Genomic DNA, 18,396 nt, shown 5'->3' with positions numbered 1-18,396 from the left:
GGCCAAGAGCTGACATGTTCAAGATCTTGGAAATGTTGGAAATACCCACACAGTTCCTTTTCAAGCCTGTTCATTAGCCTCTTTAGAAATATCATGAGGCAACCTCAAGGCCACGTAACATTTCTATTTTTTGTTTTTAGATATTGTCTGCATTATTTTTGATCAAGAGGCGAAGAGCCACTAATGAGGCATTCTAATTTCCTTAAACTGACAGTCTCTGGAGTCAGTTTGTCTGGGTCTCTAATCCTGGCCACTGTCTCTCCATGTGATTTTAGGCAAGTTACTTTTCCTTTCTAAGCCACAGATTGCCCCCTCCCCCCCCCATAAAATTTGAGTAAAAATGAACCCACCACAAATTTGGAGGATTAAATGGAAAAAAAGGACATGATGTGCATGACTCATTGCTGGACACATAATATGTACCCAGTAATGTCAGCTATTATCATTATTGCTAATCAGATTTTTATTACTTTAGGTTTAAAAGTAATTTATTTTGTGTATATAAAGAAATAGTTTGGAAAGTGAATGTGATTCAATTAGAACAAATAATAGTTTGTTTTTCTATCCCAACACTCAAAGTGGGTGGTGTGCCAATGACCATCATTTCCTTGGTCCAGTGAGTACAAAGGCTCTAGCAGTGGGGAGAAAAGTTCCTTAGAAAATGTGTATCAGGCCAGTTTTTATGATGGGTCACAACAAGTAAATAGTTTATGTTCTCGCCTTAAAATGAAAGAACACTATTGATGCCAAGCTCTGTGGGAAAGGAAACATTAAAAAAAAAGTAAAAAGCTTGATTAGTTTTCTTAAGTGAACAAAATCAATACTTGCTTTTAATAATTAAAACAATACAGATGAATATAAATTAAATATTGATGTGTTCCTTCTCAGGATTAAATTTTATAAAATTATAAAAGTAATGTCCATGCAATTTAAAAAAAGAAAAGAGAAAGAATGTTAGATGCACACATGAACACTATATTGGAGGACAGCTGAACCTTCATCTTACTTCTAAGGATGGACACCTCCAGCAATTTCATATGTATGCTTTTAGAAATCTTCTTTGCTTACAACAGAATTTCCTTTTTCTCTTTTCCTTTTTAAAACACAAGTGAAATATGAGACCTATTCTTCTGCACTTTGCTTTGTTTTACCTGATGTTGTAACAAAGATTATTATAAATTAGCACTTACAGATTTATCTTGCCTTTTTTAAACAACTAAATGCTATTTTAGCTGCAGTCTCATAATTTATTTAGTCAATCTCCTATAATCAACTTATAGGCTTTCTAGTTCTTTTGCTTTATCAGTAATCTTCAGTGAGAATTTAATAATTTATGTGTACAATTATATATATTTTTATATCTATATATGTATGTGCATATACACTGAGTGGCCAGATTATTATGCGTTCAGAGATCATAATAATCTGGCCACTCAGTGTATGTGTTTGTGCATATAAATATGCATGTGTGTGGTGCAAATATGCTACAAATGTGTAGGAGAAATTCCAATGCACATTTAAGTTTTTAAAAATTGATTTTAGAGAGAGGGAGGGCGAGAGAGAAAGAGAGAGAGAGAGAAAGAGAGAGGAAGAGAAACATCAATGTGAGAGAAACATTGATTGGTTGCCTCCTGCATTTGCTCCGACCTCTACCTGGGATGGAACCATAACCTGGGTATGTGCTCTGATTGGGAATCGAACCTGCCACCTTTTGGTGCATGAGACAATGCTCCAACCAACTGAGCCACCTGGCCAGGGCATCATCTGAATTTTTGATAGCTATCCCTACATTGCATTCCAAAGAGTTTCCTATGTTGCCTGCCATCAGCAGAGGAAGAGGTTGCCAGTTCCCCATTCCTTTGCTAGCATTAGGTAGTATCATACTTTTTATTTTTTTCCAATTTGATATGAGAATGTGGTATCTTATTTCATCTTCTGCTTTAAAAATTCAGTAAGATCGATGTGTATCAGGATAAATTCCTAATAAATCAAAGATCTAAATGTTAATCCATATGTGTATTAGGAGAAAATATGGGTAAATTCCTTGGTAACTTGGGAGTACAGAAAACTTTCTAATTATGACTCAAAATCCAGAATCAATAAGAGGAGAAGGAGATAAATTTGATATCCTAGAAATGAAAAAGTATGAAGAAACTATAAAAAAGTAAAGTGACAAACTGGGGAAAAATATTATAACTAATACAATAGACAAGAAATATTTTCTCATATATAGTATGTTTATGTGTCACTAAATTAAAACTTGAAATGAAAATTACTGATAGAAAAGTGAGCAAAAGATATGAACAGACTGAAAACCAAAAAAAAAAAACCAAACCAAACCCTGCAAATGGTCTGTAAACATATGAGAAGATACTCAACTCCTCCTATCTAATAAGAGAGTAATATGCAAATTGACCATCACTCCAAGATGGCTGCCCCCATGTGGTCAAAGATGGCCGCCCCCATGTGGTCAAAAGATGGCCACCACAAGATGGCCAGCAGGGGAGGGCAGTTGGGAGGGACCAGGCCTGCAAGGGAGGGCAGTTGGGAGGGACCAGGCCTGCAAGGGAGGGCAGTTGGGGGCGATCAAGCTTCTAGGGGAGGGTAGTTAGGGGTGACTAGGCCAGCAGAGGAGGGAAGTTGGGGGTGACCGGGCCTGCAGTGAAGGGCAGTTGGGGGGGACCCAGGCCTGCAGGGGAGGGCAGTTAGGGGTGACCAGGCCTGCAGGGGAGGGCATTTAGGGGCAAACAGGTTGGCAGGGGAGCAGTTAGGCATCAATCAGGCTGGCAGGGGAGTTGTTAGGGGGTGATCAGTCTGGCAGGCAGAAGCGGTTAGGGGCAATCAGGAAGGCAGGCAGGTGAGCAGTTGGGAGCCAGCAGTCCTGGATTGCAGTCGGGCCTAAACGGGCAGTTGGACATCCCTCGAGGGGTCCCATATTGGAGAGAGTGCAGGCTGGGCTGAGGGACAACCCTCCACCCCCCGTGCATGAATTTTGTGCACTGGGCCTCTAGTTCATAATAAGAGAAATGCACATTAAACCTCACCTGGCTTTCTGTTTCTCACTTGATTGGCAAAAGTCCACAGGTTTGATAGCACACCCTGTGGGTGATGCTGTGGATAACAGGCAGTATCTTGCATTGCTTGTGGGAGTGCAAAGTGAGACATGCCTTAGGGAGGAGAATGTGACAATATATAATGCAGTTACCTATGAATTTATTCTTGACCCGTCAATCCTGCTTTTGTGGATTTGGTCCAAAGATAACCTGGGAAGAATATAGAATATATACACAGTGATTTCATGGCAGCACTATGGTTTGATAATGAAAGACTAAATAATCATATCTTGAGGTCTAGATTCCATCTGGCTAGCCTAAAGTTTGTAGCCTTCCAAACCAGTCCTGATATCCCAGCTCAGACATTGGCAATATTTGGCTAACATGCAGATGACTTTCTGTTCCATATCGGAAGTTAACAGGAGTGCTGTTGGCCAAATCTCAAAGTAGGTAAAAGCCTTTTTTGGGTCCTCTTCTAGTTTGTGTCTCTGCGTGTGGTGCCTTCTTACTGTCTTTTCCTTCCTTGGTCCATTCTTATCCATCTACCTCGTCCATCTTTCCCTAAGGGCTCTTCTGTAATATTGTTTCTTCCTCCTGGACACTGGAGAATCTGCCATGAATGCTCTGATTAAGGCAAGACCATAAGATGTTAACCTTCTCTCCTCAGACATTTCATTCAGTAACTTATTCATCTACTAGTGGTAGTATATTGGGTGATGAGGTTCTGGAAATACAGGTTTTTCCATATTTCTTGTTTGTTTTAGATGGTGCCACTCCAAGATGACATGCTAAGTTTACTTATTTCTCTGTTTCAGCTTCATTTCACTCCCATCCTCCCTCCCATGTTAGTGTTTGAAGTTGGGATATCTTAAAATTCATAAGAACATGAATGTAAAGTCCCACTCCTCTTGAGGAGCTGTTACTGAGTTGAAAGTGTTTCTTATAGTGAATGGCATCTTAGATCCCAGGAAATGTGATCATAAGGGCACCAAAAATATGAACTCAGCGTTCTTTATTGGCAAATAGCCATACATGATATCCCACCTCACTTCCCTTCTGTAGTGAGTTTGTTTTCTATGGAAAAGGACCTTTGCTGGGTGATTGTGGGTTGGCACAGAGCAAGCAGATACCAGCATTGAGAAAGGAAAAAGTCTGAATGGTCATTTTATTTTTTTGTTAATGATACTACTTCTTTGATTTGATCCAGAGATAACCTGGGAAGAATATAGATTGATATATGCACAATGATTTCATGGCAGCACTATGGTTTGATAATAAAATACTAAATAATCATATCTTGAGGTCTAGATTGCATCTGATATTTATAGAGATATCTTTCTTGAACTCTCAGCATTTCACATAATTGATTACTCCTGTTTCAAATACTCTCTTCTCTGGATTTCAATGACATCATGTGGCTAGTTTTTATCCTCTTATCTTATTGGCTGCTCTTTTTCAGTGTCCTTTCTCATCTCAACTTTTCTACCAAACCTTTGAAAGACCCAGTCTTCTACTTTTTTCTCTCCTTTCTTCCCTTCCCCTCCACCCCTATACTGTCTCCTTAGGTGAGCTCATCCATTGCTATAGATTCAGGTATCTTCTATATGGTTTTGATTCTCCCATTTGTGTCTCATATATACAAATGGCTGATTATTATTTCTAGTTGGATATTATTTTTTTCAAAAATATAAAAAGATTTACTACTACAATATCCTATCTAATAAAAGAGTAATATGCAAATTGACCATCACTCCAACATACAAGATGGCTGCCCCCATGTGGACACAAGATGGCCGCGACAAGATGGCCAGCAGGGGAGGGCAGTTGGGAAGGACCAGGTCTGCAAGGGAGGGCAGTTGTGGGTGATCAGGCCAGCAGGGGAGGGCAGTTGGGAGGGACCAGGCCTGCAAGGGAGGGCAGTTGGGGGTGATCAAACCTTCAGGGGAGGGCAGTTAGGGGTGACCAGGCCGGCAGAGGAGGGAAGTTGGGGGCGACCGGGCCTGCAGAGAAGGGCAGTTGGGTGGGACCCAGGCCTGCAGGGGAGAGCAGTTAGGGGTGACCAGGCCTGCAGGAGGAGGCAGTTAGGGGCAATCAGGCTGGCAGGGGAGTTGTTAGGGGGTGATCAGGCTGTCAGGCAGAAGCGGTTAGGGGCAATCCGGAAGGCAAGCAGGCAAGCAGTTCAGAGCCAGCAGAACTGGACTGTGAGATGGTTGTCCGACTGCCTGTTTAGGCCCGATACCCTACTGGTATCGGGCCTAAACGGGCAGTCGGACATCCCTTAAGGGGTCCCAGATTGGAGAGGGTGAAGGCTGGGCTGAGGGACACCCCCCCTGTGCACGAATTTTGTGCACCGGGCCTCTAGTTTTATAACAATAGAATGTAGCTGGAAATCCTACATGGTAACATGGACAATATGATACACAACCCCAGGGGGAGGAGGCAAGAGAGAGTATGGCAGAGGCCATCGGTTTAGACCAAGAGCCTTTCAATGGACTGCTGAATTGACTGGATCTGCTGCTTCAGCTGGGAGCCTTTTTTGATGGTGACAGAACAGGCGATGACAGTCCTGGAGACCCCGCAGGCCCGCCCCAGTGCCTGCTTGGAGCACACAAACACGTAGGGTACCTTCTTGTCTTCACACAGCAGCGGGAGGTGCAAGATGATCTCCAGGGGCTCTGCGTCTGCAGCCATCACAATGAACTCAGAGATGCCTCTGTTAAGGGTTTTGGTGGCCTCATTGGCTCCTTTTCGAAGCTGCTTGTATATGCCCCCCTTTGCTTCTCACTCTTGCCATGCCATAACCCCAGTCCAGGTTACCATAGTCTTTCATTTACTCTTTGACCAATGTGTCAGCTTCCATCTGGTTATCTTGCCTGTATTTCTTTCTGATTGCTTTTCCATTCACCCTTTCTACAGTCTTCACAGTGCTTCCAGAAGGGGCTTTCTGAAGTAGAAATTAGCTCATGTTTGAAACAATTGCCAGCGTAATCTGGTTTCTGCTCCCTGACCTTTCTCCTCCTGTTCCCCCTATGTCCAGTCACTCTGTTGGTCTCTCTGTTACTAGAACATGCAAGCTTGGTCCTCTTTCCTGGCCTTTGCTTTTGTGGTATCTCTCAGAAAGCTCTTCCGATCTTTGCAGATTCTTTCCCATTATGTAAGTCCCAGTTCAGATTTGAACTTCTGAGGCAGACTTATTTTGACTAGCAACACTCCCACCCTAGTTATTCTTTGTCCATTACCCTCTTTTATTGTGATAATATAATTGACTGAAATTATTAGCTTGTTCACCTATTTTTGTTTTTTATCACACTTGCTCATTAAGACTGTAAACTCCTTAAGGGTAGAAACTCTTGCCACAGCTATATCCCCATAACCTAGAATATAGCCTGACGCACAGTGAATCTTCGTTGTGTTGTGGTTGTTGACTGACTGTTTTATGCTTATAAGTAGAACAATCTTTTGAAAATAGTAAGTAAGATACATTAACACAAAATTAAGTTAAGAAATAATTGGATAAGAAACTGTTTATTGGAGGAGAGACTTCTCTTTTGTGGGATAGTTACTATTCAGTTAGGTAATTTTGTGGGCATTTTGGTATATTCACAGGTTTTCTGTTGGTTGTAACTACTTCGTCACCAGCGTAGTATTCACTTTATTTTGAAAGTCAGCACATCCCAACAGAATTCCAGACCAAGTGGAATGATTTGCCTTATATATTGCTGAAGTTCTCCTTGAGCAGCTTTTGTAGAGATATGTCTGGTGGCTTTATGGTGACTGAATAGAAGAATGTACCATGATACCAACCTGGCATCTGGCACAAGTAGTTCTTTCTTTAGGTTTTTGTTTGTTTGTTTTATATATTTTTATTGATTTCAGAGAGGAAGAGAGGGGGGAGAGATAGAAACATCAATGATGAGAATCATTGATCGGCTTCCTTCTGCATGCCCCACAGTGGGATCAAGCCTGCAACCCGGGTATGTTCCCTGACCAGGAATTGAACCATGAACTCCTGTTTCATAGGTCAGTGCTCAACCACTGAGCCATGCTGGCCAGGCTGTTTGTTTGTTTTAAATAAATCCACAGTCTTTATATTTTTGCCATTAGCTTACAGATATAATACATTGCTCATAATTTTGCTTTGCCTTTCAAAATTCCACATTTATTTAGTAAATTAATGAGTACTCACTATGTACCAGGCACTGTCATAAGTGCTGGGGATATAGTTATCCTACATAATAAAAGGGTAATATGCAAATGGACTGAACAGCGGAACAACCAGTTACTATGACGTGCACTGACCACCAGGGTGCAGATGCTCAACACAGGAGCTGCCCCCTGGTGGTCAGTGTGCTCCCACCCGGGCTCACATTTGGTGAGCACAGCTGGACATCCCCTGAGGGGTCCCAACTGTGAGAGGGCACAGGCCGAGCTGAGAGACCACCCCCCTGAGTGCACGAATCTCGTGCACCAGGCCTCTAGTGAGTATGATAAAGGGTCAGCTCTAAATTGTTAAATAAGTTGCTAACTTTTTTGAATCTTATTTCAAAAAATTAGCCTGACCTCAGAGCTTTAGGAAGTTGGTAGAAGTGCTATATGTATGTAGTCTCACACATTATCCCTCTGTCATCTTTCTTCTTGAATCTATTTGTATACTGTTTAGTGTTCCATGGTTACTTGATTGTCTGTTCTGTGCCATTACTGTGTTAGGTCCTGGACATTCTGATAAAAATATTGTGTTCAGTATTTCTTAACTAGTAATAAGTACAGGTTGGAAAAATGAATTATTTTAATACAGAATTATGAAGTGCCAGAATGCTTTATGCAGTCTACTGTGGGAATGCAGAGAAGAGGGATCTAAGAGACCTTCAGCTGAAACTGAAGGTGGATGGGCAGGTGAAGGGCTATCTGAGTTGCCATTCTGAAGAAAATAAAGGTATTCTATGCAGATGGCATAGCACAAGGTTTAGGAATTTCAGGTGGTTTGGTGTGGCTGGAGAGACAGATGAATTTAGGGAGAAATGAATATTGAAGTTGGGGAGAAATGAATATTGAAGTTGAAGATCTGGATAGGCCTTGAATATCACTGTGAAATCATTGGAAGATCTCAAGAGTGCTACAGTCAGATTGATATTAGAAGAGTATCTTTCAGATGGCATTGTGGGGAATCAATGCTCATCATTTCCAAGTTTGAGCAGGGAAGTGACATAAGCAAATTTATGTTTTATAAAAGGCCACTCTGCTGTTGAGTGGGACATATACTGTGGTGGTGATGGTGGGGGGATGAATAGGAGGAATGAGATGAGTATAGTAATAAGGAACTTCCTTTGTCTTTTTAGCATTTCAAGAATTTTTGGGTCCTTATAGAAACATTTTATCATTTTTTATAATAAATTTTGCGCGAAAAGTTTTTGCCAAGTTACTAAAGCTTTGATGTGCTCCCCCACTCTCTCTTGTAATGTTTGCACGTGAAGCTCCCTTCTAGTGTGGAGGTTGTACATACAGGCGTCCCTTAGTCCTCTTAGTTCTTTATGTCTTCTGACCTCAGCTTTGGTTCTTACTAAAATACCATTGAAGGTACTGCAGTTTTTAATTTTGGTTTTCCTTTCATTGTGATAATCCTATTTTAAAGTATAAGTTCTTTTAGGCAGCAAGGTAGTTGGAATAGCGTCAAGCTCTTGAGGCATTTATAAATTCACTAGTGACACAGTGCACGAAATTCATGCACATTAAAAGGGAATTAATTAGAGGAAATATTTTAATATTGCTATTGTCCTTTCTCTATAATGGAAGTGTCAAAGATGAAAGAAAATTAGTAAAATGTATATGAAAATCTTCCTCCTGTCAGAGTCTGGGGTGCGCCACGAGAACCGGAGTCAAGTCCCCACCCACCCACGTGCGCCTTGAAATAGTGCGAGACCCAGCCCTGCCCAGCCCCACCCCTGTCAAGCCCTGCTGGGTGGGGGGCTAGATCCAGACCTGGCTGGCCCCACCCCTGTCAAGCCCTGCTGGGTGGGGGGCGCCGCCTTAGGTCACCTGGCCCGGTGTCTGGGCAGGGGGTGCACCTTGAGGTCCAGACCTGGCGTGGCCTGAGGTTCCCTGTCAAGACCTGCTAGGCGGGGGGCACAGCCTCAAGTCCCATGGCCCACCACCGGGGCATGGGGCATGGTCTCAGGTCCCCTGGCCTGGTGCCGTGGTGGGGGGCAAATCCTGAGGTCCCCTGTCAAGCTCCACCTGGCAGGGGATACAGCCTGAGGTCCCTTGTCAAGTCCTGCCGGGCAGGGGCGCGGCCTAAGGTCCCCCGTCAAGCCCTGCATGGTGGGGTGCATGTCCTCAGGTCCCCCGGCCTGGCACTGGGGCGGGGGGTGTGGCCTGAGGTCCTCTGTCAAGCCCCACCAGGTGGGGGGAGCAGCCCCAGGTCCCCTGCCACGGCCCAGCACCATGCAGCCTCAGGTCCCTGCTGATTGCTCATTAAGGCTCATTACGGGAACTCGGCCTCTGCTGTGGGCACAGCCATCTTGTGTTACGGGATCTCCACCTCTGCTGTGGGTGCAGCCATCTTGTGTTACGGAATCCCTGCCTCTGCTGTGGGCACAGCCATCTTGTTATGGTGTGACAGTCAATTTGCATATTCCCTCTTTATTAGATAGGATGTCCATAAACACAATGGGTTTGGGTGATTTGTTGCACTGCTAGTGAGTTTATTATAGTATGTAACAATATCTAATCAAATTGTTGAGAGGAATAAAAGCCTCAATTTAAGGTTAGTCTTTAATGTTTTCAAGGAAGACAAATTATATTTTTAATAACTTCTCAAACTGAAGAATGATAATACATGTGCTTGAAAAATATTACCATGCAGTCCCAAAGGGGCAATTTCCTATTCAGAGGCAAGTTTAGGACAGTTTCACTTTAATTTTTGGAAGTTATTAAATACTCTCAAATATTGAAAATACAGGAAGCAAATGCTGATCCTCTTGATATTTTAAATGAAAAGATAATAAAACAGGTTATACATTTAAAATATCTATTTCTCATGAATATTTCCACATCACAGTAGTTACCTACTGTATTGTAATTGCCTGTTTACTTGCCTCTCTTCTCTACCTCTCTCTGCTCTCCCCCAGCAGTCCCAGTGCCATCTAAGTAAGCACTTGGATATTTCTGACCGATTAAATATGACACTTGTCTTTTTTCTTTTTTTCTTAACAGAAAATGCATCAGACGCAGATTTATGGCTCCTGAATAGTTGCACTGTAAAAAACCCAGCGGAAGACCACTTTAGAAATTCAATTAAGTAAGTAGAAGTTAATTTTTTTACAAGTAAGGTAAGAGTTGATTTAAGGAAATTACATTGTAAAAGATTGCTAATAATATCAATATTCGGTATGCATCAAAAAAGCATGAATTGGATTTTAATATATTGTTTTTGCATTTATCTGCTAAAGAAGGAAACTTTAATGTAGACTTTAATAGGTGATTTGTATATTTGTGAAGTTAGCTAATAGGTAATTGGAATATTTGTTAAGTATTAACAATGTACTCTTCTCAGGTAATCCATTCTGTACTTTCCAAACCTACCTAGAGCAGTCCTTAGCCTCTTTCTCTCCCATGCCCATTAGCACTGTTCTAGGTGCTAGTAATGCAAGGGAAATACCGGTTGTAGGGGGAGATGAGCATGTAAGCCCTTGGTTCTTGCTTTGTTCCCTCAAGTTTAAAGTGAAAGAATATCTTTTGTTCACATGTGCTCTGAATTTTACCCTACCCACCTTCTTAGAAATCTCATTTTATAAACGATTTCCTCATTCTCCTATGTTTTCAGTTTCTGCAGTCCCATTGGAGCCTTTTCATTGACATTTAAATATGGTCAGTTCTAATCACCCCATATACCCACTTTAGCTATTGTCAGATTTTTCTTCTTGCCTTACCAGCCAGACCTGAGATTCCTCACCTCCTAACTTCACTCTAAAACTCATTCCCCTCTCCCCCCAAATTGGTTTTATTATGAAATATACATATATAAGATTTATGAAACCTATAGTTTAAATAATAATAATATTGCCATTAGTATGTCCACCACCCAGCATAAGCAATATGATGTTGTCAAGACCTTAGAAATTCTCGTGTGTCCCTCTTTCAGACACACCCCTAAAAAAAAAAATTTATCCTGGTTTCTGTGTGTCATTCCATTGCTTTTATTAGCAAATTTATCATCTATTAAGTATATCTCTAAACAATGGTTGTTTAGTTTTGCCCTGTTTTAGACCTTATTTATTGGACTTAAACTGTTGGTGTTCTGAGATTTGCTTCTTTTCCTAAGCAAATCCATGATTTATCCATGTTGATGAATATAAAATTATTCTGGTCCCTTGTTGCATCACTTTGCCACATTATCCATTTTATTATTTATAGAGTTGAGTTTTTCCAGGACTTTGCTTGTATGAATGACGACTGCTGCTATGAATATTTTGAACATGGTTTCTGGTGCACATGTGCAAGAGTTATTCTAGGATGTGTAACTGGGAGTTGAATTATTGGGTCATGGATATGTACATAGTCAAACTTTAATAGATAATGCCAAACTCTTCCCAAATGCATGTGTCATTCACTCCCACCAGTAATGGATGCAGGTAGTTGTTTTCGATTCATGCTGATACTTGATATGGCCAGACGTCTAACTTTTCCCAATCTAGTGGTGGAGATGGTATCTCAATGTGGTTTTAATTTGCATTTCCATGGTTACTAATGATGTTGAGCATCTTTTATGTTTATTGGCCATTTGGATTTTCTTTTTTTGTGAAATGGCTTTAAAATCTTTTTCCTGTTGAATTGTCTTCTATTTATTTGTGGGAATATGTTACATGTAGACTAGATACTAATCCTTACATGTTACACATGTTGCAGATATCAATTGTGGTTTATCTCTTCACTTTCTTTAGTGATGGAGATAAATTTTGGTTTAAAATTTATATCTTTTCCTTTGAGTCTATGCTATTATTGTGTAAGAAATCTTTCCTTACCCTGAAGTTAAGATATCCTCCATTATTTTCTTCTAAAAGTCTTACGGTTTTTACTCCTTGCACAGATTTATAATCTGTCTGGAGTTGACTTTTTTGTTTGCTTATATGGTGCTAGAAAGGGGGTCCAGTTTATTTTAAATTTCAAAAAAGTTTTATTATTTTTCATGTAGGATCCAAATTTTTCCAGTATCATTTATTGTTTTGTTTTTATTTTTAAAAAATTTATCCTTTCTCCCCTTAGCTATGTACTAGTGGCCCAGTGCATGAATTTGTGCATGGGTGGGGTCCAGCTGGCCTGGCCCCAATCGGGGCAGATTGGGGCCGGGCCTGTTGGGAGGAGGAGATGGCGGGAGGTTGGCTGGCTGGCCCGCCCTGGATTGGGGTGGGAGAGGCCGATCTGGGGCGGGGCCAGCTTGGGGGAGGGGCCGCAGAAGGTTGGTCACCGGCCCCACCCCCGGATCTGGCTGGTTCGCTGGCTGCAGTGGGCGTAACAGTGACCAGTCGTTCTGGTCGTTATGGCATTCAAGTTGCTGGCTTTTTATATATATAGATTACCCACTCTGTCATATTGAGTGTCCGTAGATGCTTGGTTCTATCTCTGGGTTTTATTTATTTTTTATTAATCTATTTTTTTATTATGATACTTATTGTACACAGTCATAATTAGTATAGATTTATATTAAGTCTGGATATTTGAGAATGTTAATGTGTTGTTGTTTTTTAAGGGTGCCTTGGCTTTTCTTTGCCCTTCCATATAAGTTCAAGTGATTTTGACTTTGACTACATTGAGTTGTCTTCTTTTTTTTTGTTTTGTTAATCCTCACCTGAGAATACTTTTTCCATTGATTTTTTTTTTAGATAGTGTGGAAGGGAAGGAGGAGAGGGAGACAGATTGAAGGAGAGGAGGGATGGAGGGAGGGAGGTAAAGAGAGAGAGAAACACTGATGTGAGAGAGACACATCCATTGGATGTTCCTACATGCACCCCAATCTTGCCAGGGATTCACCTGCAGCCGAACCAGAGGCCTTTTGGTTCACAGGCTGACACTCTCATCACTGAGCTGCGCTAGCCAGGGCATTCCTGTGCATCTTTTAGAATTTTTTCCCTAAAAGTGTACCTAGGTACTGAATTGTTCCAGTATCACTAATTTAAAAAAAAAAATTCTATTCTTTCTCTGTGCAGTACTTTTTTGTAAAGGTAAATTTTAAAAAAATAATTTTCTAAATGTGCCTACTCCCTTGGTCTCAGGGAGTTATATCATGCAGCAGTGTGAAGGATGGTTGGGTATAAATGAGTCTAGATCAGGAGTCCCTAGGACAGAGTTGCAGTAGTCCAGGTACTGATGCCTCCTTTCTGGTGGCCGCATTCAGAATTGGAAGGAAGGAGTTGACTTGAGAAAGAAGAATTCTTTACACTTTTAGCATTATTGAATATGACATTTAGATTTTTGACTAGAATGATATAGGGAATTCCAGAAAGGGGTTTCAATTAGAGGGAAGACATGTTTTGGTTTTGATCATGCTGTATTTGAAGTCACAGCTAAATATTGTATTAAAATAATGGATCATCTTTTATCTTTATTGATTGTATTCTTTGTGGCAGGTACTGCTCAAAGTGCTTTACATCAATTGGATATTATCTAGCTTAATTTTTGCAGACTGTCACCTTGTAGATTTCAGTTTTATTTCCATTTGACAGATGAAGAGCCTCTCTTTCATATATGAAGTTTCTAAGGCTGTTCGGTTCATAAATAGGGGAGATGGGATTTTAACGTAGGCAATCTGACTAGGAGTCTGTATGTTTAGTCATTTTATTACTCTGCTTCCCAGATAAAGATGTCAGGTAAGCAGTTGTAGAATTGAAGTAGATATCACTGTAGTGATATGGATTTTATATTGTTTGCATAAAAATTGTCGTAGTTGAATGTAATGGCATCCTCAACTCAGAAATTACAGAAGGAGCAGAGAAGAATTCTTTCCAGAACTGTGATAGGAGGCAGAGGAGGTGGTCGTGATGTGGGATTCAACAGCATAATGTGGGTCATGTTTAGGAGCAGGAGAAGGAGGAATTAAGCCAGGAGCAGAGGGTTATGTTTATCAGATCCTTTGGATTTTATGTTCTCAGAGTATCCATTTTTCCTCCTTTAGGAAAGTAAATAAGATATAAAGGTATTTTAGTGCTACTGATACCACTAAGACCCTAGAGATTTAGTTGATGTAATTGGCACATTTATAATCTAAGAGGCCCAGTGCATGCATTCGTGCATCAGTGGGGTCCCTCATTCTGGCCTGTGGGATTGGGCCGAAACTGGCTCTCTGACATCCCCCAAGGGGTCCTGGATTGTGAAAGGGTGCAGGCCAGGCCGAGGTACCCCACTGGTGCACGATTGGGGCTGGGGAGGGACAAGGGAGGTTGGCCAACTGGGGAGGGACCGCAGGAGGGCTTCAGGGCATGTCCAGCCCATCTCGCTTAGTCCTGATCGGTTAGACCCCAGCAGCAAGCTAACCTTGCTTGCAGCGTGTGCCCCCTGGTGGTAAGTGCACGTCATAGCAACTGGTCGACCGGTCGACTGTCTGCCCCCTGGTGGTCAGTGCACATCATAGTAACTGGTCGACCGGTGGACTGTCTGCCCCTGTGGTCGGTGCATGTCATAGTGAACGGTTGAGCAGCCTTAGCATATCATTAGCATATTATGCTTTGATTTGTTAAACAGCTGTCCGGTCCGCTGGACACTTAGTATAATATTAGGCTTTTATTATATAGGGTTAATGGATATACTTCTAGATTGTTTTTGCAAGTTTAAAAACTCAAATATAACTTGTGTTAATGGGTTTTGTTATGCACATAAACTGTGTTGTTAATGTAGCTCAGAGTAATGATTTGGTGTTTGAATGATTAAATGAGGTAACCATATGAGAAAGGTTGTCAGTTTAACAATACAGAGCCAGTGCAGGCAAGCACAGATTCCTTTAATGCACTATTCTGCTTGATTGGAAGATAATTTAAAAACAATATTAGAGTTGATTAAGTATTTTTAAAAAATATGGCTTTGAAGACATTCGATAATTACAACTAGTTCTTGTTAACACCTAAGCTAACATTTGATTTGTTTCCAAAATAAATACAATGCTGTAAAAAAAGCACAGTAATAAATTGACATTGAGAAAACATCAAATTCAAGTGACATTTATACATTTAAAAACTTTCAGTAATAGATTATCTCCTCTTGTCAAGCATTTTCTTTTATTTAACTGCTTTCCCCCTTGTCATCATCTCCTAACAAAGAAAAACAAAGATGAATAGTTCTTAAACTCATTATAACTTGTCATGCTACCTATTTATCTTCTCTCATTCTCCAGCTCTATCCTTTCCCTTCACCCTTCTCTCTTGCATGCATTCCCCCCAGGTTAGTAAGGCAAAATACAAATTCAAGGAGAGTCTGATAAGGAGTCTCCTTTCTCCTTGTTTTGTTGCACTCAGTCCCATATGCTGAAATGCAAAGATTACAAGGAATGGCTAGGACCTATTTTTTCTTACTGGGACCCCCCTATAATTAATGATTGCTTCACTTTGCCACTCATCCCTTATGTTTGTCATCTTTTTGTTTTGTTTTGTTAATTTAATCCTCACCTGAGGATCTTTTTTCCATTGATTTTTAGAAAGAGAGTGGAAGGGATGGAGGCCGGAAGGGGGGAGATAGATAGATAGATAGATAGATAGATAGATAGATAGATAGATAGACAGACAGTCAGAGAGAGATTGGTTTCCTCCTGAACTTCCACATGTGCCCTGACCAGGCCAGGGATTGAACCCGCAACATCAGTATGTTCCCTGACCAGGAATCAAACCCGCCACCTTGATGTACTGGACAATGCTCCAAGCAACTGAACTACACCAGCCAGGGCTAGACCATCTTATTTTAACAGGAGTAAAGAAAAATGACTCTGAGGGATTTACTGTCTTCCATGTGATTAATCCATTTTCATTGATGAAGACCCGTGAATTGATTGTGAATTTCTGACAAGATGGCCATGGACAGATTTCTTTGGGGGGAGGAGGGGGAGTGTGGGCTATTTCTCCTGGTGGTGGTCAAAATATTAGTTTTGCAACTTCACAGTATAAACAATATTAGGAAGAATATTATTTAATCTTGGTCAGAGAGAATATTGGCTTAAAATTAATGGGAAATCTTCATTTTATAAATTAGGGCTGATAACAAATCACTCTATCTTTAAATAATTTCTTAATCTGATTAAAATACCCGGTATGAAAATGCATATCTGTATTAATCTGTAGGGTGTACTGCTCAGTACTTCTACTGGCTTTCTACTAGTGATCTAATTACTAAAGGTTTGCAGTGTTTGTATCATTGATGTTCAGATTGATAAAAGAGTAGGAGGTCTAAATAGCAAAAATGGAGTTAAAATAATTTTTTTGCTGCCTTATGACTTTCAAATCTTAAGTGCTATTGCCTTTACTAATTTTGGAAAACTTGCTCAGCCCATGATTGGTGATGGCAGCCTATTGCATGCATCTCTTTTCCCCTGGGGCATTTGTGGTTGCCCTGTCCTTGTTTTATCCATTATACCAATTTGATTTAGACATATGGCCTTTAACTTGAGGAGTTCTTGAGCAAACAAAGATGTTTTTGAAAGAGATCAAAAGTTTCAAAAAAAATTGCTCTTAATGAGAGTATCAAATAAGAAAACTGCTTTAGTTAATGCTTTATAGAAATGTGGGATCTTTTCCATGCCACCTAAAGGAGGTCATTCAGAGGCTGGTGAAAATAAACACATCTTGTGTGTTCTATATAAATGACAGAAAGAATAGCCAGCTTGCTTTGATCATGGACTGTCAACCTCTGTTTGACCTTGTGCATTATTAACCCAAATGGGCATTGTGGCTTAGCCATACTGATAGTAGATAGACAAGAGTCACTAGTTCTTTGAACCACCTTTGCTTGTAGAAATACATGGTAATATAGAAGGAATCAGAGTGAAATTACTGGAAAGAACAATTGGAAATATAAAGAGAAATGGACAAAGAAGTGTGTTTTGAGACAGAGGATACCTGCTTTGTATATCTTCTGTCTACAGGAAAGCTCCTTATATAGAATTCTGTTGATCAACCTAATTATTGGATAGCTCTTCCTATTATGAAAATATATATATATTTTTTGCTTCATGTAGATTTAACTTTGAGTGCTTCATCGTAAATTGAAGTTGGGGGAGGTACCAGAATATTATTTCAACTTGAATTTGTAAAATAAATTGCCTTAAAAAAAGCTGACTTAAGAATAGAGAAGTGCTTTCCCTTTCAGTTAGTCGTTATCAGTTAAAAACAAAATAAAATACTTGACTAGTTCTATTTTTTTTTAAAAAGAATAGTTTATTGAATTTTAGAGAGAGGAGAGAAGGAGAGATATTGATGTGAAATTGAAACATTGAACGGCTGGCCGCCTCCTGCACGCTTCCTACAGGGGATCAAGCCCACAGCTGTGCATGTGCCCTGACCAGGAATCGAACCTGCAACCTTTTGGTGCAAGGGAGAATGCTCAACCAGCTGAGCCACACTGGCAAGGGCTTGACTGGGTCTATTTTTAACTGGATTTGTTAGTAATCAGGTTATCTTTTTTTTTTAATTAAAAAATTTGGCATTGGAAGATAAAACACTGGGATTTAGTTTGGCCTTTTGCAAGAAACAAGTTAGGTAACACAAGTTGTTTTGTTAAACTTATTTTTTTAATACTTTAGGTTGTGGAATTTTCTTTAAACTTAGATATTTTAATTTTAGCTTTTCTAGTTGTATGAAATAGCTTTAATTCAATATCACTTTTATGTTATTTTTAAAAATGTCAATAGCACATACAATGAATCATTGTATGCTTTTCTAGTCACAGTTTCAGCTATCCTTGCCCACCTACAAGTTTCCCTCTATTTGGAAAGTTAGTTCAAAATATTTTACTATTTGACTTAATATGTATTATTGATCAGGTACTATCCAATGTGATTTCTTTTCCCTCTAAATAGCGCTGTGTTTAATATGAGTTGACACTACCTCTCACCATTTCTCATCTTATACTTCCATTGTGTAGATATAAATAATCTATATGCTGATTATTCCCAAATTTCTGTTTCAGACCTTAGTGTCTCCTTCCAATATCCAGACTTATGTATCCCACTGTTTCCTATACTTCTTTATTTAGATGCCTCATTGTCACTTCAAATCATCAGAACCTCTTCATTACCTCTCCCTTTCCCTAGCTAGTGTTTCCATTCCTATTGCTTATCTTCTTTGGTTGCATAGTCATCCATTATATAGATGGG

The 18,396-nt window shown here is 40.3% G+C and overlaps 1 protein-coding gene across 4 annotated transcripts in view; it reads left to right on the top strand.

Moving 5' to 3' along the window:
• The window catches only part of CDKAL1 (CDKAL1 threonylcarbamoyladenosine tRNA methylthiotransferase), a gene marked incomplete at its 5' end in the record, with an annotated part of 690,467 nt that overhangs the window by 105,648 nt on the left and 566,423 nt on the right, over positions 1 to 18,396 (top strand). For all 4 annotated transcript variants that reach the window (XM_080655025.1, XM_080655024.1, XM_080655023.1 and 1 more), the window contains one exon: positions 10,263 to 10,347. In XM_080655025.1, the coding sequence (XP_080511151.1) occupies positions 10,263 to 10,347 (85 nt within the window). The remainder of the gene's footprint in view (positions 1 to 10,262; positions 10,348 to 18,396) is intronic.

This window comes from Plecotus auritus (genome assembly GCF_963455305.1).
Source record: "Plecotus auritus genome assembly, chromosome: 2".
NCBI classification, from domain to species: Eukaryota; Metazoa; Chordata; class Mammalia; order Chiroptera; family Vespertilionidae; genus Plecotus; species Plecotus auritus.
The sequence above is the reverse complement of the archived record's forward strand: the minus strand, read 5'-3'. Positions and strand labels throughout refer to the sequence as shown.